The 26,374-nt window shown below is 41.7% G+C and overlaps 1 protein-coding gene across 3 annotated transcripts in view; it reads left to right on the forward strand.

The window, feature by feature from the left end:
* Positions 1-24,686, forward strand: part of PXDN (peroxidasin) — a 100,741-nt gene extending 76,055 nt beyond the window's left edge. For 2 of the 3 annotated variants that reach the window (XM_056856563.1, XM_056856562.1), the window contains 7 exons: positions 3,435-4,938; positions 7,806-7,940; positions 9,657-9,865; positions 13,118-13,238; positions 19,459-19,591; positions 22,168-22,281; positions 24,192-24,686. In XM_056856563.1, coding sequence (XP_056712541.1) covers positions 3,435-4,938; positions 7,806-7,940; positions 9,657-9,865; positions 13,118-13,238; positions 19,459-19,591; positions 22,168-22,281; positions 24,192-24,311 — 2,336 coding nt within the window. In that variant the 3' untranslated portion in view covers positions 24,312-24,686. Of the gene's footprint in view, positions 1-3,434; positions 4,939-7,805; positions 7,941-9,649; positions 9,866-13,117; positions 13,239-19,458; positions 19,592-22,167; positions 22,282-24,191 lie in introns of those variants that run through there. The other variant, XM_056856565.1, reaches the window with a different exon arrangement.
* Positions 24,687-26,374: the final 1,688 nt, after the last annotated feature.

Here is a 26,374-nt window from a genome sequence, read left to right on the forward strand (position 1 = left end):
TTCAAGTGACATTTAGCCAAACTCGGAACGAAGAGTAACGCCAGCAACACATCAAGGGGCATTTAGGAGTTTTCGTAAGAACTGAAGCAGTGGACGATCTATAGATTCATTGATGACTGTTATCCAGATGGCAACACCAAAGAGGATAATTGGGTAATTTTCAGATTAAAAACCTGAATAGCCCCTGGAATATATTTGCCACCTTCAGTGTGAAAAAAGTTGACAATAGCACCAGCCCCAGGTTTAATTTTGTTGGACACTGCTTTTGGATGGGCATTCCAATTTAGGTTATGGGAAAAAAGAATGCCAAGGTAAACAAACTCCTTGACTTGATCAACCTCAAAGCCATCTAATACCCAGCGAAAATGAGGCATTTTTCTCCTCTTAGTGAAGATCTTAATCTTAGATTTATGATGGTTTATTTTAAGACCTTCCCTAGAGCAGTACTCAGAAAAAGTTTGCAAAGATCTTTTCAAACCAATTCTTGTGCGGGACAGGAGAACTGCATCGTCAGCATAGAGTAGAATTGGGGTGGGATGACTTGCAAGCTTTGGGGGTGGCAAAACTGAGAAATTGGTTGCCATATCATTCAGGTATAGATTAAACAAGAGAGGAGCAAGGAGGCAACCTTGTCTCACTCCCTTGACCAGTTAAAGGGCTCAGTTAGTTCTCCTTGGTTGCCACAGCGAACCTGAGCTGTGAGTTCAGTATGAAATTGCTGAATAAGCCATAGTAACCTCCTATCCATAGTAGAATTTGATAGTTTCAACCATAGCCTCTCCCTCGGGATGGTATCAAAAGCTCCCTTAAGATCCTTAAAACCTGCATAAAGGGTGCCATTTCGGGGGGAGGAATATTTCTCTGCTAGATGGGAGAGCACTAAACAGTGGTCCGTGACAGACCAACCCCTTCTAAAGCCAATCTGTTCCCAGCCAAGGATGTCATTACTCTCAACCCAGTCCAACAGCCTCTTTAATAAGTAGGAGGAATACAATTTGCCTAAGCAAGACAAAAGGCTGATTGGACGATAACAGCTTGGGTCACAGTTCTGACCCTTTTTAAAGATTGGGACGATAATAGTATGTCTCCAAGATTTTGGAATGGCTCCTGATGCATTAATTTGTGTAAATACAGGAGCAAGAATGTTGGCCCACCATTTACTGTTGACTTTAAAAAGTTCGTAGGGAATTAGATCAGGACCTGGGGGTTTGCCTGAGCATAAGCGATCAATGAGCAGTTTAATTTCATTAGGAGACACATCTGGCCAGGAATTCAACAAAATAGAAGGTGCTACAGGTATAAGTCCCTGGTTTTCCACAGAGTATTAATTTTAATAACTACTAATAATTACCCTGATGGAACAACCATATTGTCAGGCTGAACATATCAACATAGGCCATGACTACCTCAGTCGTTTATTGATACGGTACATAGCCAGACATATACAAAAAACATTAAAACCAGGAATTCCAAGTAGAAAATACACTGGAGACTACATAAAATCCTAAGAGGACATACTATATACATAGATAATAAGGCAGGTAATCCCAACAATTTGCACCTCATTTTGGATGCGGCGGTACAAAATTTAGCAGTGTCGACAGAAACCCCTGGATTTTCATCTGAGAGTAACTTCCTTGCCCTCTCCGACTCTGACTTATCTGAGAGCCTTTTAGTCCAAGGCCGAATAAATTTGCCACGAATCTCTTCATAGCATAGGCCATGACTGCATTTGTAAAGCAATTGTACAATAATCTCTCCAAGGTCTTGTTTCTGGCAGTTACCTGGGCTTGAGTCATACTGCAATGTATTTAGAAGTCATGCTGGAGTTTTAAGTAGGCAGACCTGCTTGGCAGATAGCCAGAGTCTACGGCTACACATGAAAGGAAATAACTTCTGCTGAGAACATTTCTTTTGTTTTGAATTATGGTGGATTTTATTAAAGAACCTTAAAAACTTTTTAACTTCTAACTTTAACTTCTGAACTAGGAAACTGAGAGTGTTAGGTTTGGGAATTTTTAATATTACCATAATGATTTTGCAGTACAAGTTTCTCCACAAAAATACTACTGAAAAGTTTATAGTGAGTCATTTATTGTAATTTTGCATACTGAAAAGCTAGATGCTGGCTGCTTTGACTCACAGGTTTTTAAAAAAATTATAGGAAAGTTTTGTAATATACAGTAGTTTACTGAAACATTAACAGAAGCAAATGAACTGCTTGGTTGCAGTGTAAAAACAGTTTCTAGGATCGTTCCTAATTTTACAACTAAATTAATGCTCTTTGACTATACCATTTGTTATCTTTAGAACATAAGCTAAATAATAACCAGCTGACATTCAGTGAAAAAAAATTCTAGATAATTTCCTACAGATTGTAATCTTTATGTTCCAATTTTGTCAGAAGATTCTGTTCTTTAAGCCATCTAAAGTGTGAACCAGGATGTGTGTGGGGGGTGGGTGGGAGGGGAAGGTTGCTATAAGAGCTAGTGATTCTTCAGTTATGGAACATCCTGCCCTGCCTAAGTAGGTGCATGGCATCCTCTCTTTTGATCTTTAGGAAACAGGTAAAAACATCCTTGTTTCAGTGCATTTTATGTGTTTTAAAATTCAGAACTGCTGTGTTAAACCTTGCCTTTGGATAGTTTTTTTTGTTTTTTTTGTTAATTGGGGATATTGGTTAAGCTGTTGTTTTAGACATAGTTGCAGACTGGTGAAAGAACCTCTGATATAGACCTGTATGTAAGTTAGTCGATAATAACCTGCTATATTTGAGGTGCAATGATTAAACAGAATTTTGCATTTCTTTCTGATGAATAAGCTGTTGATACAGCCCTATGCATGCTTATCTGTGAGTAAGTACGATGGAGTAAAGTGGGAATTAACTCAGAGCAAACTTGCATAGGATTGCACTATAAGTGATGTAATGCCTCTTTGAAATACTAAAGGAAGTATATACTAGGTTACATTTTAATAAATACTGTCCGAAGGACTATTTGTTGTCAGAATGATTATTACAGTAATACAGCAGAACCAAAACAGTCCTCAAAAAGGAAAAAAAAAACTGCTCTTAATTCATAGCACTGCTGATTTAAATTAACCCCTTCCAATTAATTAACTAAAAAATTATTATTTTTATTCAACTTTTATCCTGCCCTTTCCCAGCATAAGCTCGGATCAGGGCGGCTAACAACAATATAAAAATGTACATTTCATCAATATTAAAATATATACAATGCCATCTTAACCAAAGTTCCATCCTTCTAAGACTTCAATATACTTAGAAAGGTGTGACTGCTTTGGAGAGCATTGTAAAGCATTAGTTGTCAGATCCGCACAATTAAACTGATTACAGTGGATAGTTCTAACTCTTGGGGCTTTACTTGAAGTCCTTGGAAAGTATTTAATTTTATTTTCTCTTTCATCTGTTTCAGGCTATCACTATAATGATCTTGTATCTCCACAGTACTTGAACCTGATAGCTAACCTGTCAGGCTGCACAGCTCATAGGCGTGTGAATAACTGTTCAGATATGTGCTATCATCAGAAATACAGGACACATGATGGAACCTGTAATAATCTTCAGCATCCAATGTGGGGAGCCTCTTTGACAGCCTTTGAGCGCCTATTGAAGTCAGTCTATGAAAATGGATTTAATCTACCAAGGGGCGTTGGATCTAACCGACATTATAATGGATACACGCTCCCAATGCCTCGTTTAGTTTCGACTACTTTGATCGGAACTGAAACAATAACCCCTGACAACCAGTTTAGTCACATGTTAATGCAGTGGGGTCAATTCCTGGATCATGACCTTGACTCTACAGTTGCTGCTCTAAGCGAAGCCAGATTTTCTGATGGTCAGCATTGCAGTTCAGTTTGTACGAATGATCCTCCATGTTTCTCCATTATGATCCCACCTAATGATCCTCGAGTCAGAAATGGAGCACGGTGCATGTTTTTTGTGCGTTCAAGTCCAGTGTGTGGAAGTGGCATGACATCACTTCTCATGAATTCTGTTTACCCTCGAGAGCAGATTAACCAGCTGACTTCCTATATCGATGCATCCAATGTATATGGTAGTTCAGACCACGAGGCACAAGAAATCAGAGACCTAGCCAGTCACAGGGGTCTTCTGAGACAGGGCATCGTACAGAGATCTGGAAAGTCTCTTCTTCCATTTGCTACTGGCCCTCCAACAGAATGCATGAGAGATGAAAATGAGAGCCCAATTCCTTGCTTTTTAGCTGGCGATCACCGTGCCAATGAACAGCTGGGGCTCACCAGCATGCACACTCTGTGGTTTAGAGAACACAACAGAATTGCCACAGAATTACTGAAATTGAACCCACACTGGGATGGTGATACAATATATCACGAAACACGCAAGATTGTTGGCGCAGAAATGCAACACATAACATACAGCCACTGGCTGCCTAAGATTTTGGGAGAGGTGGGCTTGAAAATGCTCGGCGAATATGAAGGTTATGATCCCAACGTTAATGCTGGCATAGTTAATGAGTTTGCAACTGCTGCCTTTAGGTTTGGTCACACACTCATCAATCCCATACTGTATCGGCTGGATGAAAACTTTGAAACTATCCCACAAGGCCATATACCTCTTCATAAAGCATTCTTCTCTCCATTTCGGATTGTAAACGAAGGTGGCATTGATCCACTTCTAAGGGGTTTGTTTGGTGTTGCTGGTAAGATGCGTGTGACATCACAGCTGCTTAATACAGAACTGACAGAGAGGCTTTTCTCCATGGCACGGGCAGTTGCTTTAGACCTGGCCGCAATGAATATCCAAAGAGCTAGAGATCACGGAATCCCACCTTACCATGATTTTAGAGTTTACTGTAACCTTTCTTCTGCGCACACGTTTGAAGATTTGAAAAATGAAATTAAGAATCCTGATATCAGAGAGAAACTTAGCAGGTGAGTTCCAGAGAAGGTAATCTTGAATGTTGATTAGATGTTTTAAATGAAGATGAAAATTGCAGTCCAGAATTCCATGTAGCTTCTCATGCACACATGAAGATCCCATATATACTGGCTTCATCTCAGTGAACCCATGCTTGTGTTTTTTGTAAGAGCAGAAGATTGGGTCTGACTGCTAAAATAGTGTATGTAGATCCTGCGGACATGCTGATTAACACACTGGTCTAAAATGCTTGGAAGAGACCCAAATTCCATTCTAAAAAGTTGCATTTGTTTTTCTTATGAAGGTTCACAGAATTCTTGTTCAGTCGCAGTAAAAGCTTTCTTAACGGGCACTCAGGGGAAAATGGGGTTTCCAGTTAATAAAATGGGCCAGATATTCAAGCTTATTACTCTGCTTCATTCCCTACTGAGAGGAATCCGCAGTAACTGAGGCCTATCCCATTGGGATTGCCATAGAGACAGCCTTGCTTGCCTCATAGGGCTCTTTCCTTGAGCCATGGAAACTTCATGTGCAGAAAGCTTGGGAGCCATCCTGTAGAGCTCGCTCCTGACAGCTTGAGGCAGGCTGAAGAGAAAGGAGGCACCTGAGGATGGCATCAGCTGGCAACACTAGCTGCCAGAAGCCCAGGAACGGATGCTGGCATCAAGCTGGCTGGCTGGAAAGGTGGGAGTAGGGGGTACATTTGAAGAAGAAGATTTGGTTTTTATATACTGACTTTCTCTACCACTTAAGGTAGAATCAATTGGCTTGCAATCAGCTTCCCTTCCACTCCCCACAACAGACACCCTGTGAGGTAGTTGGGGCTGAGAGAGCTCTAAGAGAGCTGTGACTAGCCCAAGGTCACCCAGCTGGCTTCATGTGCAGGAGTGGGGAAACCAACCCAGGTCACCAGATTAGCGTCCGCCGTTGATGTGGAGGAGTGGGGAATCAAACCCGGTTCTCCAGATTAGAGTCTACCGCTCCAAACCACCGCTCTTAACCACTACAAAACACTGGCTTTCATTTGCCCAAAGATGCAAGGGTATGGTAGCTGTTGGGGAGGAGTGTGCCCTCTGGTTAACTGAGCTGGATCAAGTGCTGGATAGTAAAGTTTTCACTGTGGAGTTTTATAATGTATGGTTTCAATTATTATGTGTCCCAATGTAAAGAAAAAGGTGTGAATGCAACTGCTACTGTGGTTGAGCTGGCCACTAGTATCCAGCTGTTGGAACAGAGAGCTTTTCACGGTTGGCTTGGAGGCAGATAGCAGTTTACTCATTTCTTTGTAAAGGTTCATTGGGCAGGTACTTCTTAAAACTGCAGCAGCGTTCATTCTGCATCTCTACATGAAGAATAGCTGCCGTTTTGCAAATACAAAGCCCCTACCACGGACTGAGCCTGATTTTGGGATCAGGGTAATAATATGCCACATTTGGGATTGCAATTGCCCATCATTTCTAATGAGTGTAATCCTCAATTTTACATCCCAATGGTAAAACAAAGTAGAAGGTGAGATATAAACAACTCTAAAACTAGATTATTACTATCCTTTTAAGTAAATTATAATTATTTGGCCTGGATTCCCAGAGACCCATGAAGCTAATTCCATGTATTCAACAGAGCTTTAGATTTGTTTTCCTTGAAAGGCAGAGCCCCATGAAACTGGGAAGGAAAGCTTCCAAGGCATTTGTTTTATATGGAATAGTAGGGGAGATTAAGAATTCCATTATCCAAGCACCATGCAGTGAAATTCAGCGCCTTTTAAAATATTGCCCTCAATAACAACAGGCCTAGGAGCTTGGATCCCACAAACCACCAACAGAAAGCTATCCCCCCCCCCCAAGTCATTTCTGATGCTAGGAAAGTTTATTCTTGAGGTAGGGTTGCCAACCTCCAGGTACTAGCTGGAGATCTCCTGCTATTACAACTGATCTCCAGCCAATAGAGGCCAGTTCCCCTGGAGAACATGGCCGCTTTGGCAATTGAAGCCCCTCCCCAAACCCTGCCCTCCTAAGGCTCCACCCCCCAAAACCTCCCATCAGTGGCGAAGAGGGACCTTGCAACCCAAGGGACTTGTGTGTACTAATATCTGCTCTGGTCACGTGTCTGTAGTGGGGAAGGGGGGAAGGGAGCGAGATCACCCTTTTTTGCTTCTTGCATGGGCTGAGCTCCACTCACAGAAGATTTTGCCCCCTTCCCTCTGCAGCCACCCAGCTGGTCTAGCTGTTAGTACATGCAAGGCCCTCAACCACAAGAAAAAACTTTCTAGGATTTGGAAATGGCTCCAGGGAGAAGGAAGGGTAGGGAAGATCATGCAATCCTTTGTTCCCATGAATTCTGGGATCCAGCCTACGGAGTGCAAAATGCAGAGCAAATTTACACTATAATCCCCCTGGACCTGCTAATGCTTAAAATGTTAGGAGTGAGCTTTTTGACTTTATAGAGAATTTTACTGCAGTTGCTGTAGATATCAGGTTATACAAAAACTGCATATTCAATCAATATAATGAGAATAAAATATAGTTCAAACATTAGGAAGCTAGGTCACCTAATTCCGTACATGTGGCGCCACATCTGTGATTAATCACTGGGGAGAAGGGGTCCCTTTAACCAAGTTCAAACCCTCGCTTTTTGTCAGGAAGTGGAAAAAAGGAGGGAGAAAAGAAATGAGCAGTGGAGTTCAAAAATGATTCAAGGTTTGAAAATTGGTGAGCACCAGTTCAAATGAAGTCATATACAATTGGGCAAATGAAGCAATAAAAACTGACTGGAGTTCCGACCTCCAACGGTGTGAAATTTTAGGGGTTTTTTACTATGGCATAATGCTGAATTTATATATTTTTGGTCATCCACTATCCATAATTTATCTTTCCCATGTTAGATTATATGGTTCACCACTGAACATAGATTTGTTTCCTGCTCTTATGGTAGAAGATTTAGTTCCTGGTAGCAGACTGGGGCCTACACTGATGTGTCTCTTGAGTACGCAGTTTAAACGTCTCCGAGATGGAGACAGGTAAGTTTAGTAGAAAATGGAAGCAATTCTTTAACACTGGTAATTTTTGTTGGAGTGAGAGTGACTCAGCATGCTTGGACATTGGAGGGGGAGCGCTGAATGGGATGTTCCTCTTTATCTGAACCTGGGGACTGCCCTCTAACCCCTCCCGCTTCTTTCTTAGTAGCCATTTTGTCTCTCTTTTCCACATGGTCTGCATGGAGGCAGACATTTCTACAGGTCTCTCCTGTAAAAAACAATACAATCATACTTGCACTCACATGACGCTGGATTTGCTAGCTACTTGTATAGGAAAATGTATTCTTTAGATTAGGCAATTTGCTTCTTGGGCTGATTGATTTTACTGCACTCAATATCACGCTTCTGTGACTGGGCAAACTGTGCCATGTTAACCATATATAAAACCCAATAATTTTATCATTGTAATTGCAATCCACTGTGATGGCTGAAGTCTCCAGTGATATTATCCTTAACGAGACGGGTATTTTACGTAGCGTACTATTTGTAGAGGAAGAGAGAAGAGGAGCAACGGGGGGAGACAGATGTGGGACAAGGTTAGCAAATGGGATAGGGGTACCTCAGGTCTGAGCTCTTAGTTTTATGATTAGTGTGTAAAGGATTTGACTGGATGGTCGTGTCCTTCTCTTTCTAATATTATAACCCTTGTCATGCTGTCCCCCCCCCCCATTACTTTGTTTGTTTTGTGTAAATTATGTTGCTTCTAACTTCATGCACAAACATACACCAGCTGGATGTTCAGCATTCTAGGAAAATATCTTCCCACAGGACAAATTAGTCTTTGTTATATGCGCAAGGTGTTGGCACTGAAAATTGTTCATCTGAAAATAATAGAGGAATTAATAAGAAATCTTGATGATATCTTAGAGCCAGTCCACACACGCATGTTCATTACTTCCTGACTTCAGTATCATGCTATGACTAACGTGGGTGAATCAGCCATCAGTGATAAAGCACCATTAATGAAACTTTCATGACGACTCAAACACAATGTTTTCCAATTGATTGCATTCACAGTTGTGGAGTCATCAAGTGATCATGACAAACTAAGTGATGCCAACACATGTGTATGGTAATTTCTGTTACCAGTATGGGACAGCAAGAACATAAAGAGTTGCACGTGTTGTGAGCCTAAGCACCCTTCTTCTTACACGCTGTGGTCCCAATCTGAATTGGCCCCACACACACCTAGGAACAGAGTTCTCAGTAGGGAGCTCAGAGGCTGTGTCTGATATAAAGTCCTTTTGGTAGATCTGGATGTGATAGAAGGACAGTGTGATGGGGTAGTTAGACCCTAAGACAACGTGACTGTATTCTACAAATGCATGAAAAGAGAGTGTTGTAGGTACAAGAAATTATTGCTATTAAAGTAGTGCCCTTCATGAGCACACAGTGCTAAAAGTTAGGTATACCAGAAATGGGCATCTCACTGATCCTATAAACACCTATAGAAGAGTTAGACAGGGCTGCCTTCTTGCTCCTATGCTTTTCATCTTCTATATAAACAACTTGGTTAGTTCTCTTAATGCACCAGAACTCATCCACCTGAACTGCCATTAAAGCAGATAAATGTATTCTTGATTCTATTGAAAACCAATGCTTGTGGACAAAATTTAATCCTCTACTAAGATAGTTTAAAAAAAATTCAATTAAGGGTTGTCTTAAGAATTTATTTTTTTATTTTATGTGAGATTACAGGTTTTGGTATGAGAACCCTGGCGTCTTTAGTCCGCCTCAGTTGACTCAGATCAAGCAGACGTCCCTTGCCAGAATCCTGTGTGACAACAGTGACAACGTAACCAAAGTGCAACGTGATGTTTTCAGAGTAGCTGAGTTCCCACATGGATATGGAAGCTGTGATGAAATTCCTAAAGTGGATCTTAGGATGTGGCAAGATTGCTGTGAAGGTATGTACACAGTAGAGTTATTAAGAACTAACAGTGCGTATCCCACGTAAACTCAAGATATTCCTGTTAAATCTGGTACCTAATCTAACTAAAGACCAACTTTGTATGGGGTTACGTACGATAACTGCTGCTAGAACGACCTTTGCCAGACATTGGAAACAAAAATCGACTCCAAAGATAGAGGAATGGCCGGTTAAAGAAATATATATTTTAATTAAGCTAACAACATATCAGAAAAATAGAGATACAATAAGTTTAGATGAGTTATGGTCACAAACTATAAATAAAATAGAAAATTTTATAAATAAGGGCGAAAAAGGGGAATTTGTTGTGCTTAGTCAGGACGAAACGATAAATATGAAGACAAAGAAATAAGCTGTAGCATAGGAATCCTGTTGTTACCTTATTGTGTATATAGATATATTGTATTTTAAATCATGAGGATTGTCATTTTTTTGCTTCTTTTAGTTGCTGTTATTTTTTATTGTTATCGTTATTGTTGTTCTCCAATAAAATTTTATAAAATAAAACTAACAGAGCATTCCTAAGGAGAGTTACTCCAGTCTAAGCCCATGGGCTTAGACTGGAGTAGCTGTCCTTAGGAATGCACTAAAACTGTTCGAACATTGCTGTTTTGAAGGCATTCTATTAGTCTTCCCACATAAATCCTTTCGAATGTGGTGGACAGAGCACTGGACTTGGACTCAAAAGACCTTTGTTCAAATCTGTGTTCAGCCCAGAAGCTCTCACTTGATGACCATGGGCTGGTTACCATTTTTCAGTCTAACTTGTCTCAAGGTTTCTGTGATGATTAAAAAAAAAAAAAAAAAAACCATCCCTATGTATGCCTCGCCATGCTCCATGGCACACACAAGCCCCCCCCCCAAAAAAAACCCACTGGGATCTAAATTCAATCAATAAAAAAATTTCTTAGCATCCAAGCAGCTCTATAGGAATATAGTGTGTGTGTATTTATATTTAAAATGAATAAATGGTGCAAAATCTTTTCATAATTGGTTGCATCCTGTTCAGGTTGCAGCTCACTGGCGCTCATAATCTCCTTTCCTTCCTTCGAAGCCTTTCAGTGTTCTTGTTATCTTCCAAAGAAGTCAGTGGCTCATATTGTTTGCAGTGATGCTTGTGCTGCTGCAAATGAAATGAAGAATTTTTTTCTTTAAACAGGAAGCAGTCATTGTCCTACTTCCAGTGACATTCCGGTCACCAGTGTCTGGGAAAGGAAGTAGGTTTTGTCCACTTCTCGGCTGTGCCCTGACTGCAGCCATGTCGATCTATTCCAGAAAAGCCATCGGAAGCCCGTTCACTTTTATGAGACAAACTCAGCAAGCCTCATTAAGCAGACAGACATAACTAGTTTATATAACAAAGATAAATGTCCCAGCGTTGCGAACAAACATTTCTCATAATGGTGCAATTAAAATTCCACAGTTTGGTCCGTGTTTATAAAGGCAGGATTTTTTCAGGTCTTATCCTTGCGGCATGTGGTAGCATGCGTCTGTTTCTGTTATCTTTCCTGTTTTCCTTACCCTTAAATATTTTTTCCAGAATAGATGGCAAACCGTTGATGATACTGAAATTTATCTTCTCTTGGGTCCTTGCAGTAACTCTTCTCCATAATAACAAAAACAGAATGCTACAAGTTGGCGAACAGCTTGTACCACAGAATTACTGTCCCAAATGGCAGGGCACTTAGCTCAGTCCTAAGCCCTGGATGTAGGTGCATCGCTGATGCAATGCCAGCCTAGTTTGTTGGCTGTTTCGGCAGAGAGAAGAAATGTCAAAAAGACCCAGCAATAGAATGGCAGCAAGAACAGTCAACTGCATGTACACAAAAAGGCATTCTTGTCATGTCTCCAGTAGTTCATTGGGGAAAAGTCCTTATACGGAAAACACTAGGGGCACTTTCAGACATGCCGAATAATGCACTTTCAATCCACTTTCAGTGCACTTTGAAGCCAGATTTTGCTGTGTGAAATGGCAAAGTCCACTTGCAAACAATTGTTAAAGTGCATTGGAAACGGATTGAAAGTGCATTATTCGGCATGTGTGAAAGTGCCCTAGGTTTAACTATGCTGGTCAAACAACTGTTTATCATCTTGCAATAGTGCACTAGTGCTCCAAGGCAACAGATAGTATGTAGGCTGAGACACTCTCTCATTGTCTGAGATATGAATTTGGGAGTGAATGTTTTGCTAGCAGTAGCAATAATTGGAATGGAGTAACTTGGTTGAGTTACTTTGAACACATGAACCTACAGTATACTTCTTCAGACCATTGGTCCATCAAGGTCAGTATTGTCTGCTCAGACTAGCAGCAGTTCCCCAGGGTCCCAGGCAGAGGTATTTCACATCATCTACTTACCTGGTCTTTTCAACCGGGGAATGCTGGGGATTGAACTTGGGACCTTCTGCTTTCAATGCAGATGCTTTACCACCGAGCTCCTTCCCAACATGTAGGATTACACTGGCACAATGTTACACATTTTAGGATGGGTTTGGGCACAAAAGTGTGCCTGTCTGTCTCTTGTGTGTTCCTTGCACTCAAAGGTACCTATTATTTCTGCTTTGTTTTGTCCCATGATTACTGACAGCTCAATATTTCCCCTTTTCTAATTATGCTCCTAGGACACCCCATCAAACCCCCCCTCCCCAGCAGACAGCACTGTGATGCATCCGGGAGAGGAATTTGTTCAGAACAATGCTTTCAGTCTAAGAATCTTGATAGTCAACACTCCACACAGCAATACATACCTTTATTTTTCCTTTAGTTTTTTATTCTGCCTTCAAGAAGGAAATTACTTTAGGAAAATTCTCCATAGACTTTCCCACAATTGTGAGTTCCCTCATTATTCAACATCACTTCATATTCTCTGCTCAACTTTTCAATTTTTCACTAGTGGTGTACCTATTTATTGTTATCTGGACAATAACGTATGTTTTGGTTCCATACTCTACCTGTTATCACAAATTTTTAACTCTGCATTTATTTATTTATTTATTTTCTTTCTTTCTTTCTTTCTTTCTTTCTTTCTTTCTTTCTTTCTTTCTTTCTTTCTTTCTTTCTTTCTTTCTGAATTTCACACATTATTTTTGATGCTGGGAGAAGGAGGAACTTTTAAAGCCTCCTATAAACTGTTTAAAGCCACCTATAGACTTTTTTTCATCAGCATTGTATATTATTTGGACTTATAACATAAAAGCTGCAAATTTTGTAACTCATCCTTTTCAATTTCAGACTGTAGGACAAGAGGGCAGTTCAATGCATTTTCTTATCATTTCCGAGGAAGACGTTCTCTGGATTATAGTTTTCGTGAAGACAACCCTTCAAAGCATGTGAAAATGTCAAAAGCACCAAGGTACACTTTTTTAATGGCAGTTGTGATGTGTGAGTGAAATAGAGGGAGGGAAATGTAGGGAGGGGCTGTGGCTCAGTGGTAGAGTATCAGCTTTGCATGGAGAAGGTCCCGGGTTCAATCACTGGTACCTCCAGTTAGAACAGGGGTGGAGAACCTTTTTTCTGCCAAGGGCCATTTGGATATTTATAACATCATTCGCTGGCCTTACAAACTTATCAACTTAAAAATTAGCCGACCAAGCCCCAAGCAGGCAGCTGCCCCAGAGGACCCCCACACACACACGGGCAAGCAGGCAGGCATCTAACTGGTGGTGGTGCACTCGCCCACCTGGTGGCACAGGATGGTCTGTTTCACCATCTGGGCGTAGCCGTCTAGCCACACACTGTAGTTGCTCCTGCTCTGCATGGTCGGGGCTGGATTCTACAGCCGGTGGCTGCTGCCGCCGCCTGCAGGGATGAAATGAGGACACATTGGCTAAGAACTCCCCCCCCCCACGCATTCTGGCCCTGCCCCCTTTAACCCCTCCATTGTTGCCTCCTCCACTCACAGCCCTCTTGTAGTACAGAGGGAATACATTTCTCCATAGCCTGGGTGGGAAAGGGTTAACACTGTTTCTTGGGCGGTCCTAGCAGCTCCATAGCTAACGACTCTTCTGCAAGGGGGAAAAAGGTTCCTTTTCTCAGCAAAACAAACTCATATCTGCCTTGAATAGAGACTATTCCTGTCCGCGGGAGGGGGCAGATCACCAGTCTTAGATCCTTCTGAGCTAGAGATCTGCCAGGACCCATGAAGGGCTAGACCAAATGATTTTGTGGGCCTTAAACGTCCCCCAGGCCTGACATTCCCCACCCCTGAGTTAGAAGGACCAGGTAGCAGGTAATGTGAACTACTTCTGCCTGAGACCCTGGTCTCCGATCATCTGACTCTTCCAAAGCACTCAGATTACTGGTTGTGATTAATAAAGCCTTTAACGGCTTGGAAACAGGCCCACTGAAAGACCACCTGCTACAGTATAAAACTGCCCATCTCAGATCCTGTTTCACTTGCCACCACCTATTGAGGTTAGGCAAGTGGGACAAGGACTTTTAGGTGGTACTCTAGTTAAAAAGTAGTTTAAGAAGAAGAAGAGTTGGTTTTTATATGCCGACTTTCTCGACCACTTAAGGGAGACTGAAACCGGCTTACAATCACCTTCCCCTCCCCACAACAGACACCCTGTGAGGTAGGTGGGGCTGAGAGAGCTCTAACAGAGCTGTAACTTGCCCAAGGTCACCCAGCTAGCTTTGGGTGTAGGAGTGGGGAAACTTACAGTTCACCAGATTAGCCTCCGCCACTCATGTGGAGGAGTGGGGAATCAAACCCGGTTCTCCAGATCAGACTCCACCGCTCCAAACCACCTCTCTGAATCACTACACAATGCTGACATTAATTCGTGTAGGTGCCACGTTAAAATATTTATGTTCTCCAAGGCTTTAATGGTTGATTTGTTTGTTAGTGCTTCTGTGCTGGATGAAGTATGTATATTTTATAAAGGATTGTTATACCAGCCTTTTACGTTCCATTTTGAAAGCTATCTTGAGGGCGCTTTCTGAGACAGGAACGCAATATAAATATTATGCATAAATAAAATAGGAAAGCAAACTAGCACTACCATCTGAAATTGTATCTTGCCCTGCAGGGGGAAAATAAACAGTCACCAATGTGTTTTTACTGGAAGTGGCAAAAAGCAGCTTTGATGCAGGGGAAATTGCGTCCTCCTTTCAGATCAAAGGTGCATGTGTGAATGCATCCAGAAGGCAGAGGAGAGGCATTTGGGAAAGACTACTGGTTCTGTCATTTTCCCATCCAGAACAAAGGTGGATGAATGCCGACGCCTCATCCGCATCAAAGACAAAGGGGAGAGGAAGCTGCTGCGGTAGTTTTAAAGGGGAGGATAAGGAAGTAGTTGCAACAGCACTGGAGTGTGGGGTAGAGAGCTGCTTTTGCTTGGAGAGTGACCTTCTGCCCATTCCTGGTGTAGATGACATACCTATACTGTCCTTCTCCATCTCCTTGCTTTTTTTCATGGGCAAGTAGATGAGAGCAATTTGAGAATGCAGATGCATACAATTAAATGTTTTAGTAAGTTGAAGTCTGCTGTTCCAATGTTTTGGTTGACAGAGGATGGCTATGCCTTGGTTATGAGAGTCTGGTGAGTGGGAAAGATGCTTTAAAATGAGTTCCTCGGGAGGCTGTAACTTTCTCTGCTTTGTAAAATAGCCTGAAGCTTGCAAAATTTGTGGTATGATATCATGTTTGGAATTAAGCCAGTGCAAACATTTGCTATTAAGTAAATTCTCTGATCCAGACATCCACCAAGTCCTTAATCTTCATTTGTTTGTATCAGTCAGTAGTATACACTTGCTTTCCACGACAGGAAAAAAGGTGCAGAAGTAAAAAAGGAGTTAAAAAGGCAGCTGTGGTCAGGACTGCCTTTTACCAGGTTCGATTGGTTAGCCAACTGTAGTCTTTCCTGGGCCAAAAAGATCTGTCCACTGTGTTGCATGTCTTGGTTACATCTAGATTAGATCACTACAGTGCACTCTACTGTTACCAAAATCGCCATGCACATGTAGGTGCTGTAACCATAAAAAGTGTCCTCTTGCTATCTCAGAGTAAACACATGTATTACAGGGAATTAAATATATATCCGTGATCATAAACCTACGTATACCAAGATTGACATTCATAACAGCACTCGGAAGAATGAGGGGGAATAAGCTTTTCAAAATAAAAAGAGGTTTTTATTTACTTAACAGAAGAGAACATGAGCTTAAAGGGTTTAAGCAGTTTGCAGTGTAAAATGGCAGTTTACAGAATAGAAAAACAAAAGTGTAAAATAGTTGAAATATTTCTGTACAAAGCTACCTGCCTGTAAGGGGTGGGAGGGAGCTTAACAAAAAAGAAGGGGGAAACCAATGACATGAGCCTATTCCTGAAGGTGATGACGCAGCTCCGGGAGAGAAACTGACCAGGCAGGAGAAAGCACAGCAAAGCAGGTAGAAAAGCAGAGAGGCCAACTGTGAAGCTGAAGTGACTGAATGGATCCCAAACTGGCTATGAATATTGGAGCTGGAAAGTAACTTTTTATAGATTTTTGCCAAGAATGGGAAGGGAAAGGGGTGTTGGCGGTGGGATAGGAGAGTAATAAAAATCGAATCTTTCTGGGAATTGGTAGTCTGAAAAGAAATTCTTTGTTTCCATTGTGGGGCACGGGGTGATAAGAGGCCAGTTTCATAACCGAATAATTAGGTTTTTTATGATGAACAATTAAAATTTTGAATATATCATGACTTTTTTACTTTCCGTCAGTTACAGAGGTTCAAAGTCAAGTTTTTACATTTGTTTTCAGTTATTTTAAGGGTTTTTTTCCCCTGATATCAGAAGGCCTTTTTATCCTTTCTTATTTTCAGTACCCATGATACGAGAAGAATAAATCATTTATTGAAAAATGGTTCCTAATCTACTAAATTTAATGCTAACTTTTAAGACTGTATAGTATAACATAAGAGGAATCCTGACAATGGGTATTGTTTCCTGTATTCAAATGTCAAACGTAAGGCCCAGGGGCTGGATCCAGCCCCTTGAGAGCTCATATCCGGCCCACAAGCCAGCCGAGGCAGCCACCCCGCCATCCCAGTCTGAGCTGTTAGTGTTATTGTTTTAAGCATGTTTGTGTTTTAAGTAAAAATAATATCATTAATTCTATAAAGTTTCTATTTCCGGTACCTGGCATTAAATTTTATGGTGCACGTGGCCCGTCCTGACCAAGTTACATTTATGTCATATTTGGCCTTCATAACAAATGAGTTTGACACCCGTGCTGTGTTCAGTAAAGTTTCTAAGCATAATTCCCAGCTGGTCTCTAAAGCCCTAAACAGCTTGGAGCCGACTGCCTTTCCCATACTGCCCATCATGCCAGTCAACGTCCTCTTCCCAAGTGATGCTCTCTGTACTCCCACCTGCACAAGTGAGGTGGGTGGTAGCCACATATAGGGCTTTTTAGCAGCTGTTCTTGATTATTTGGCGTCCCTAGGGCTGCCGAGCTGTTTTACCCCTGGAATTCCCTGACCTTACAAATGCTGTGGGGGGCTGATCCTACCCAGGACTGCAGCGTGGCAGGGGAAGAGGGGCTCCAGTCTGCCCTCTCTGTGCTGCTGTCCCAAGCAGGATCGGGCCTCCACTGCATTTGTGAAGTGGTGAAGTAGTGTCAGCAGCCCCTTGGGATGGCCTGTCATCTTGTTTGACCCAATGTGGTGACACCTTGCCTTTGGAATGCTCCTTGAGGCTCACCGGGCCTGTGCTATCCGTTAGGTACCAGATAAAATCATTCGTTTTTAATCAGCTTTTTAACTAAAGGGTCTGTTTTTTATCATCTGCTGGTAACCTGAGACCTGTTATGAATATCACTGTAGGCTGCTGAATGTTACTTTATGCTGTTTTTATACCCCTGTGTTGTTTTTATGGCTTGGCTTATTATTTACAATTTGTTTATATTTTTATTATAAGCATACAAACCTTAAAATAACAAAAAAAAATCAGTTTCATAAACCTTTAAAGATGGATGGAAGTAGCCTACCAGTTAAAAAGCGGATCACTTCATAATAATATTAAAGTTGGTCTAATAATAACAGCAATAACAACAACAATAATTTTGTTTTTATTATTTTATTGCATTGTGTTTAAATTGTGAGCTGCATTGAACAGGCTTCTAGAGAGATGCATTTTATAAAAAATAAAGTCTAAGGCAAACCTTTATGTTATGAACAAACATATTGCAGCAGCACTTCATTTAAAGAATCTATCAGTGAACTATAACATTTATCAGTCCCTGCTTCAGTGATTATAACAATTTGAAAATATTTAATTAAACTCCTTGTTTGATATATGAGGCTGCCATCAAATATTTCTGCCACTGTATTTTCTTTCCCTGTTGTACCTCTTTTAAATCCCCTACTGTGTTGCATGAGAATAAAATTATCAGTTCAAGCTTGTACATCATTTTAAATTTACTGGCGAGAACTAATAGTTTGTAGCTGCCATGATGAAGTTATGTTACATTAGTTTTGAGGGCCAAGTGGGGTTCCCCAGAATAAACACAAATTCGTGGGGGGAAATTACTTTAGGGTTTGGGATTTCCTCTTGCTGATTTGAGCATTGAGTTCTGTTCTAGAAAGTGTGTAACCAAGCATTCTTAAGTCTGGTATGTAGTAGTGGTAGAAGCTGATGGGTATGCCTCAGGTTTGCTGGAACTCAGCTTGTCTGCACTGCTGCAGGAGAAATTTGGGATGGATCACTCAACCTCCCCCAATTTCCTTCCATTCTACTGGCCCCATTCCACATGGCTTTTGTACATGCTAGTCCCATGATTCTCAGCATAGCCTTTTCTCATGGCCAAAGAAGATTCCTCTTGCTTTTTTCACCCGCAGAAAAGCTAATTTGATCTAACCCATTGAATCAGCAAAGTGGAGTTCACAGATTACATCTTTATATACAACACCCCTACCATCAAGAACTTGCTTCGAGAACATTTGGGGCTGTTTAATACATTATAAGAATTATCGGTATATATCTGCATTCTGCACAAGCCTGCACCCCTCCAATAGCACAGAAGTATACTCTTTTGTATTTGGGGATTGCATGTGATCAGTATGACTGTATTATGAGGACATAGTCATTACAGTTTCTCTACCATAGTGAAAAACCTGCACGCTATGGAGAAAGTCCATTGCCCCTATAATATTGACATAGGCATCAACGATCTATTAAACAGTTAATGGTTTCACACATCTTGATTAACTTTTTCTGTCCCCCTTTTATTTTATTGTCCTCAAAACCACTGCCATGCTTTGAGAGAAGCTGGGCTTGAGAGGTAGTCACTTACGTAAGGTAATGCAGTGAGTTTCATGGGTGTGGAAGGATCTGAATTCGCTGTTCCTAGTCCAAACTGTAATCACTCCACCATGGTGGCTCTCCTCTGTGGCTGTCTTATACAGTAAGATTGAACCACTCTGTTTTTAGAATTCCAAATTTAAAGCCAAACACAAGCCAATCTGTATTTTTTTAATGTAATTCAGTGTGCTGGCAACACCCGTTATACATACTAACAATCTTTATGGATCCACATTTCTAAATATAACTGGGATGCTTAATATGCTGCTTATTTTTTTTCTTGTTGCAGTTCTACAAGAGAGAACGCACTTTTTAATAACACCGTTTCATCTTTTGATGAGCGTAAAAAAGCAGCTGTGATGAATGACTTCAAAGAATTTGTTGGAGATATGCAAAAGACTATCACAGACCTCAGAAAACAGGTAAATATTAAATTACTCTTGATTTAATGTTAGCCAATATAGAGTAGAATTTTTTTCCAAATAGTATCAATCTGGTAGGTTTTCTGTTTATTATTAATTACTTAATTTTACATTAATGTTACATTGATTTTTGCATTATTCTACTTTGTATTTAAAAGGTTTATTCCTACCATGCTTACTACTTAAAGATTTAGTTTTGCATACTTTGAAGTGATGCACCAATATAATTATATAAACATTAACTTCACAAAATTTCATTCAGGCATGTTATGTTGTTTGAGTTACATTGAGGCAACCTTAAATTAATGAAGCTCTTTACCCAAGCACTCAGAGGCACATAGTCTCCCCTGTCCCTGAAGTACTCAGATAAAATTGAGAATAGAAGGAGAACCTACCTTCCTTCCTTCCTTCCTTCCTTCTTTCCTTCCTTCCCCATCAGATTGAACTGAAAAACCTGAAGGAGGAGGAATACCGTATATACCTGTGTATAAGCCGACCCGCGTATAAGCCGAGGTGCCTAATTTCTCCCCAAAAATGGGGAAAAATTAGGCACCCGCGTATAAGCCGAGGGTCGGCTTATAACCCCCCCCCCCCCCGCAGGCTTACCTGGGCTCCCGGCAGCAAGCGGCGCGGGCCTGGCGGCGGCGGTGGCACAGCCGGGCGAGGGCCGGGGCAGCCTCCCTGCAGCTGCAGAAGGCCGCCCCAGGCCGCTCTCGGCCGCAAGAAGCGGCGGCGCGGCCGGGCGAGGGCCGGGGCAGCCTTCCTGCAGCTGCAGAAGGCCGCCCCAGGCCGCTCTCGACCGCGAGAAGTGGCGGCGCGGCCGGGCGAGGGCCGGGGCAGCCTCCCTGCAGCTGCAGAAGGCCGCCCCAGGCCGCTCTCAGCAGCAGGAAGCGGCGTGGGCCCAGCGGCGGCGGCAGTAAGTTCCCCCCTCCCTCCTCCCCCCTCCCCTCCCCTACCGTATTGACCCGCGTATAAGCCGAGTTCAGCTTTTTCATCCCTTTTGGGGGGCTGAAAAACTCAGCTTATACGCGAGTATATACGGTAGTAGAAAGGAAAATGTGAATTAAGGAGATCAATACTTTAATTCTCTGCCTTCAGCATCCTGGCCAGCCTGTGTTATATGGCAGATTTGTGACTGGATCTTTTTCAGTCAGTTGCAGATGGGAAAGCCTGCCAATTTGTTCAGAGTTTCAGCCAAAAAAAGGGAACATTTTCCCACATACCATTTTCCCCTTTTATTTCCTTCCAGCACTACAGGGCATATGAGACAAGGAGGGAATTTAATTATGATTGGGGAAAATGGTATATGGAAAGAGTTAAATACCCCTGCTGCGTACAAATTGCCAGCCTTCTACAGTTTCAGTAAAACATTAAAATAAATCCTTTTGAAAGAAGGTGGAAACTAAGACCTGCACTTAGCTAGGAATCAGAATGTGGCATACATTCACTGTGGCTTCAGTCCCCCAGAGAATTTCCACATGCGCAAGAGGGTGATTTTCACCAGTTCCTCTCTCCCGTGGGAGACCTCTGACATCTCCCCCTCATGCTGTTTCTAGGGGCCCGCAGTGAGGGAGCAAAGGTGGGGGAGTTGTGCGCTGTGGACAGAAATCCCTTCAATCTGTGGAAAGATTTTGGTTGATCCAAGCCTCTGTTTCCATATGCTGCTAATTTTTAGAAATAGGTGGTTGGTCCCCGTGGATCTGTTCTGCTAGCAGTGGTGCCTCCCCCACCCCATTGCAAGGAGCCCCCCTTTTCCACAGAGGAGGCTCTTGCATCCAGGAAAGCTCTTTGCACTAGGTGTAGGGCTGCCAGGTCCCTCTTCGCTACTGGTGGGAGATTTTGGGGGCAGAGCCTGAAGAGGGCGGGGTTTGGGGAGAGGAGGGACTTCAATGCCATAGAGTCCAATTGACAAAGCGGCCATTTTTCTCCAGGTGATCTGATCTCTATCGGCTGGAGATCAGTTAAATTAGCAGGAGATCTCCTGCTACTACCTGGCAGTTGGCAATCCTAACTGGGTGACAACACCACATTAAAGGAACAGATCCACAGAATCAAACCCATGGTGTGAACACTCTTTTTGTGGTATGTTTGCAAAGCTGAAGAAACGAAGAGACTGTTTTTAAATTTGAGAAAATCTAATTTAAACACAACACCGTTAAGTGCTTTTTCAAGCTATTGGATGATAGAAACTTACTGTGTTCTGAGTTGAAGGTTTGTGAACTATATTTACAATAGATTATAGCATGAGGCCGTTAACCAGAGCTGATACTGTGTAGTTTGATTTTAAGGAAGGAAGTATTACTATAACAATATTATACCTAGTATCTTTGAATATGCACATGCCTTATCCTCAATCTCTTTGGGTGTATTCATAAGCAGAGCTATACCCTTCTTAATCCTTTGAAGTCATTGGGCTGAGAAGGATGTATCTCTGTTTAGGACTGCATTATTAGTAAATTGAACTGTATAGAATTTGTCCAGTTAGAAAAATATATTCCTGCAGCTTCTGACTTACACAAAAAAGGTAATGGAAATACTTTTGGCATAGATGGTAAACAAGGTTTCTCTGTCTTCAGATAAAGAAACTTGAATCACGGCTGAGTACAACTGAATGCACTGATGAAAAAGGTAAATCTTATTCCAGTAATGAAGCCTGGAAAAAAGACCCGTGTACCACATGTGAATGCAAGGTTAGTAAACAGAACATATCCCTTTACTTAGCAGCAAATGGTTTAGCCCTCTACTGTTTTCTCACCCATCCATGTTTATCCAGCCTTTTTTCCAAGGAGGTCAAGGTAGTATGCATGATTTTTCTCCTCCCCTAAAACAACTAGGTGGGTTAGATCAGGCCAAGAGACTGACAGGCTCAAAGTCATAAAGTGAGCTTCATGGCAAGGCAGAATTTGAACCTGTGTCTCACAAATCCTAATCCAACAATTTAACCTCTACACTGCACTGTGTGTTCAATAAAATAAAAAGGAAGCCTGTTCATACAAGAGCGCTATATGAGCATCATCACACAGACAGATCGGCTTACCAAGAACTATTCCTGTCATCCTGACATTAACATCTAGTAGGTTTTAACTTCTGCTTTGGTCCAGTAGTAAACTGATTATATTAAAAATTCTGTTAATAAATGGTTCTCTCCCCCTCCACCCATGCATAGATCCATGACCATAGCTCACAGTAGCCCTGTACACACTTTACACACATTGAAATCAGCATCTGTAGATGGGGTGTAGCGGTGAGTGTGCTGCCCATGTCTCTCCCCCATACCTACTTGCGATTACTAGCTTGTGAACATAGTCTACATGCATAAGGTTGGATGCAGCCAGCATTTTCTCTCTGTCTTGCCCAATTACCCTCCCTAAGACACCTCCTATCCCATATTGCTTTTTTATATACAGATCTTCAGCCTAGACTTTTCATGGGCAAAATGGATCTCTCCTTCCTTCCAGGATGCTGGATGGATCCCACCCATATTCTCCCTCCCTGCTGATGGGAACATTTGAAAAAGTAGAGTCCCCAGTCAAGGGAAGGGAGGCTAGGCATGTTCACATCCTACATGCGTAGACTCTGTGCATACAAGTTGGTGATTGTTCATAGGTGGTAGGCAAGGCCAGTGCATTCGTCCCCATTCTTCCCGTGCATGCATTGATTGTCATCTGTAGAGGGCTGGATACATAGTCATCTGTACCGTTCAGCAAGACTGAAGTGAAGTCCCTGCTATTTGGACTATAGCCTGCAATGGCAGGCCTGAAGCCTTATGAACTCCAGCTGGGTACCCAAGGCTGGGTGGGATAAATAAAATGAAAATATAATTTATTTAAAGCACTATGTCAAGATAAAAATTATTTTTAAAACGTTAAAACAGCACAATGGCATTTCCTTAGGTTGATATCTATAACCACATCCCAGACGCTTTTCAGCCTATTTGGCCTTCCTCGGTGGTCAATTGAAACCTATGTAATATATACATACATATACAGACAATATATATCAGACCAGGCATGTATATAGGTTGTATAATATATTACCAATTATACAAACATCTGGTAAGATTGTATGCGACGCCCGAGCGGTCGGCGTCCAACTTCTTTGAGAGACAGGTGGCGTTCAGCCACCCGAGATTGAGAAATAACAGGTAGGTGAAGGCTGTTCGAGGGTGGAATGTGCTGCCTCGGAGGCTGGCGGAGTCCCCGTCTTTGGAAGTCTTTAAGCAGAGGCTAGATGGCCATCTGTCGGGAGTGCTTTGATTGTGGGATCCTGCATGGCGGGGGGAGGGTTGGGGTCACTGGGGATGTGGGGGGAGGTAGTTGTTAATTTCCCGCATTGTGCAGGGGGTTGGACTAGATGGCCCTGGTGGTCCCTTCCAACTGTATGATTCTAAGATTGTCTCAAGTTGTTATACTGGGCTGCATATGTCTCCCATATAAAATGTGTGCCATTATCAACCTGGTAAACCAATGTCATTGCCTTATGAACTCCAGCCATGACAGTTGACTGCAGAGAGTAGCTACTGACTAATGCAAATGTGAAAGTTCTTATTTGTTAGGTCGTATTTATGTGCTAAGCTATTACTGGTGTTCTCCAAACACAGGTTGGTCAAATCACCTGTTACGTAAAATCGTGTCCACCAAATGATTGTGCTACGCCAGTGAAGCTGGAAGGAGTTTGCTGTCCTGTCTGCTTAAAACAAACTATTAGCAAGAAGCCCTAAGTCTGCTTTGCAGTTGTCATGTTATCAAGTCATTTGGATATCTGCTGATGGCAAATACAGGTAACAGTATGCTTAAAACCACAGCAACAAATCAAGACGTTACAGGACAGCATTCAAGTGATGGTGTAACAGTGTAAGAAAATGTGTAATTTTATTTGCTTGCCCACTGAAAAGCCACAATGAAAAATGTCTTGAAAGGGAACACACAATACACATCAGGATAATTTTGTCTGAAAACTTCTCAGGTTCAACAAACTAAAAACTGGTGCTACTTTTTAAAATAAGCCTTTGTCAAGTGATATGAGGCTCTGAGACTTATTTTTGTATTTTTCGTACACTGGTGGAAGAAAGGTAGGTGCCATTTAATTGGATTAAATGAGGGCCACAACTTTGTTTTTAAAATACAACACGTACTCACTGGCCCTATGCAGAGTACATGGCAGGGCTAGTCATCCCTCCCAAATCGGGATGGAGCTGGTCTAGGATTCTCCTGAGAGTAACATTTTACTTGACAACTCAGCCAGCTGGCTTTCTGTAGCGGTGCCATTTCTGACGGCTGGTGAGGCTGGAGAGTGATCATTCGCTACCAGTTTCTCCTTCTGCTAAACAGTATTGAAGTCCATTTGCCCTACAGTTACTCTTCTTTGTGTCTTAATAGAACACACAGGAGATGGTCAGAAATGTTACATTTAAAACATATATTAATTCCCCACTTGGCCCTGCAACAAGAAATGGCAAAATGTAAAATAAGTCTACAAAGTCTTGAGAGAAAACACCTCTCAGCCATAACAGCAAAACTAGTATAATAAAAGCATCTTTTTTTAGCCAGTTTGCTATTGCAGTGGATGGTTTGGGAGATCCTTTATTGGCTGCACAAATTACTGCCCTGACTACTGCATATTTTTAACTCTTGAATTCATACACTTTCCTGGACCTTGCCTGTTTCAACTGCAATTTTTGTACCTTGTTCTGTGAAACAGTTTTGCTTCTATTGGGCCATTCCACACCACACAGAGCATCCCTAGTAGAAGAGAATAATGCTTCCCAACAAACTGCTCTTATCAGTCAATTTCTAGAAAAATATATACTAGAGCTTGTGTCTGTCTGAAAACACCATTCCCTGATCAAGAACCCCTTTCCCCTAGTCCTTGTTGTATGGGGAGTCTGTGTAGTTACTCAGTGGTAAGGTTATACCCACCTAGAGGCGGTTTAACTTACTCTTTCATCACATGTTCCATGCTTGAGGCTTACTGCTGAAAATACTAGCATGAACTGATCCCTAGAGAGGTGGCATAAACAATGCCATGTCTTCTTTCCTACTTTCCTCAGCCCTTTCCATGTTTAGGCATCCATTATTCTACAATCATTGAGAGATCAAATGTGCCCAGAATTATGCTTCTCTTGGTGTGGCACTGCATCCATTTTTTTTTCGTGGCACAGCGTACAGTATGCCAGTGTAGTGCTGTCTCGAAAATGTGAACGTTAAAACAAATTTGTGCTATCCTGATTTTTTTTAAAAGGTCTGCTTAAATGCAGGGCCCTTTGAAATGAATTGGGGCAGGGGTTGGGATTATACTGAATTAAGGCCTTGGGATAGCAGCAAATGGTATCTACTGATTAATTTTTTAAGAGCCTTGTTGCTATAGACGTGTTCCTGGCTATACTGTGGAATGATTTGTGAGATATCTATCAGACTGAAACCTTTCCACACAGGGATTAGTTGTTCCTTTACACTTTAAAAAAAGTTTTGTTTTTTAAATTTTTACTTAGTACGTGTTTTTTTCCCTTTGTCTCTGTGTCCAATTCATAACAGTTTCTCTCTTGTGAATCTGTGTTCCCAGTTAAGATTTTTTAAGCACTATTGAATGTATGTCTATGTTAACTTGTTTGTTTACTTTTGTATCTTCAATATTGCCTTCTTATAACCAACATGTATTACTAAATTCAGTGAAGGAAAACTCTCATACCTCATTTGACAGACATGTTTTGTTTCATTGATGGTGCTTATCCATAAAACAAGCCTTAATCATGTAAATTCAGCAGTTTTTCATGATAGCCTTAAG

The sequence above is a fragment of the Euleptes europaea genome, chromosome 10, assembly GCF_029931775.1.
Source record: "Euleptes europaea isolate rEulEur1 chromosome 10, rEulEur1.hap1, whole genome shotgun sequence".
Taxonomy (NCBI): Eukaryota; Metazoa; Chordata; class Lepidosauria; order Squamata; family Sphaerodactylidae; genus Euleptes; species Euleptes europaea.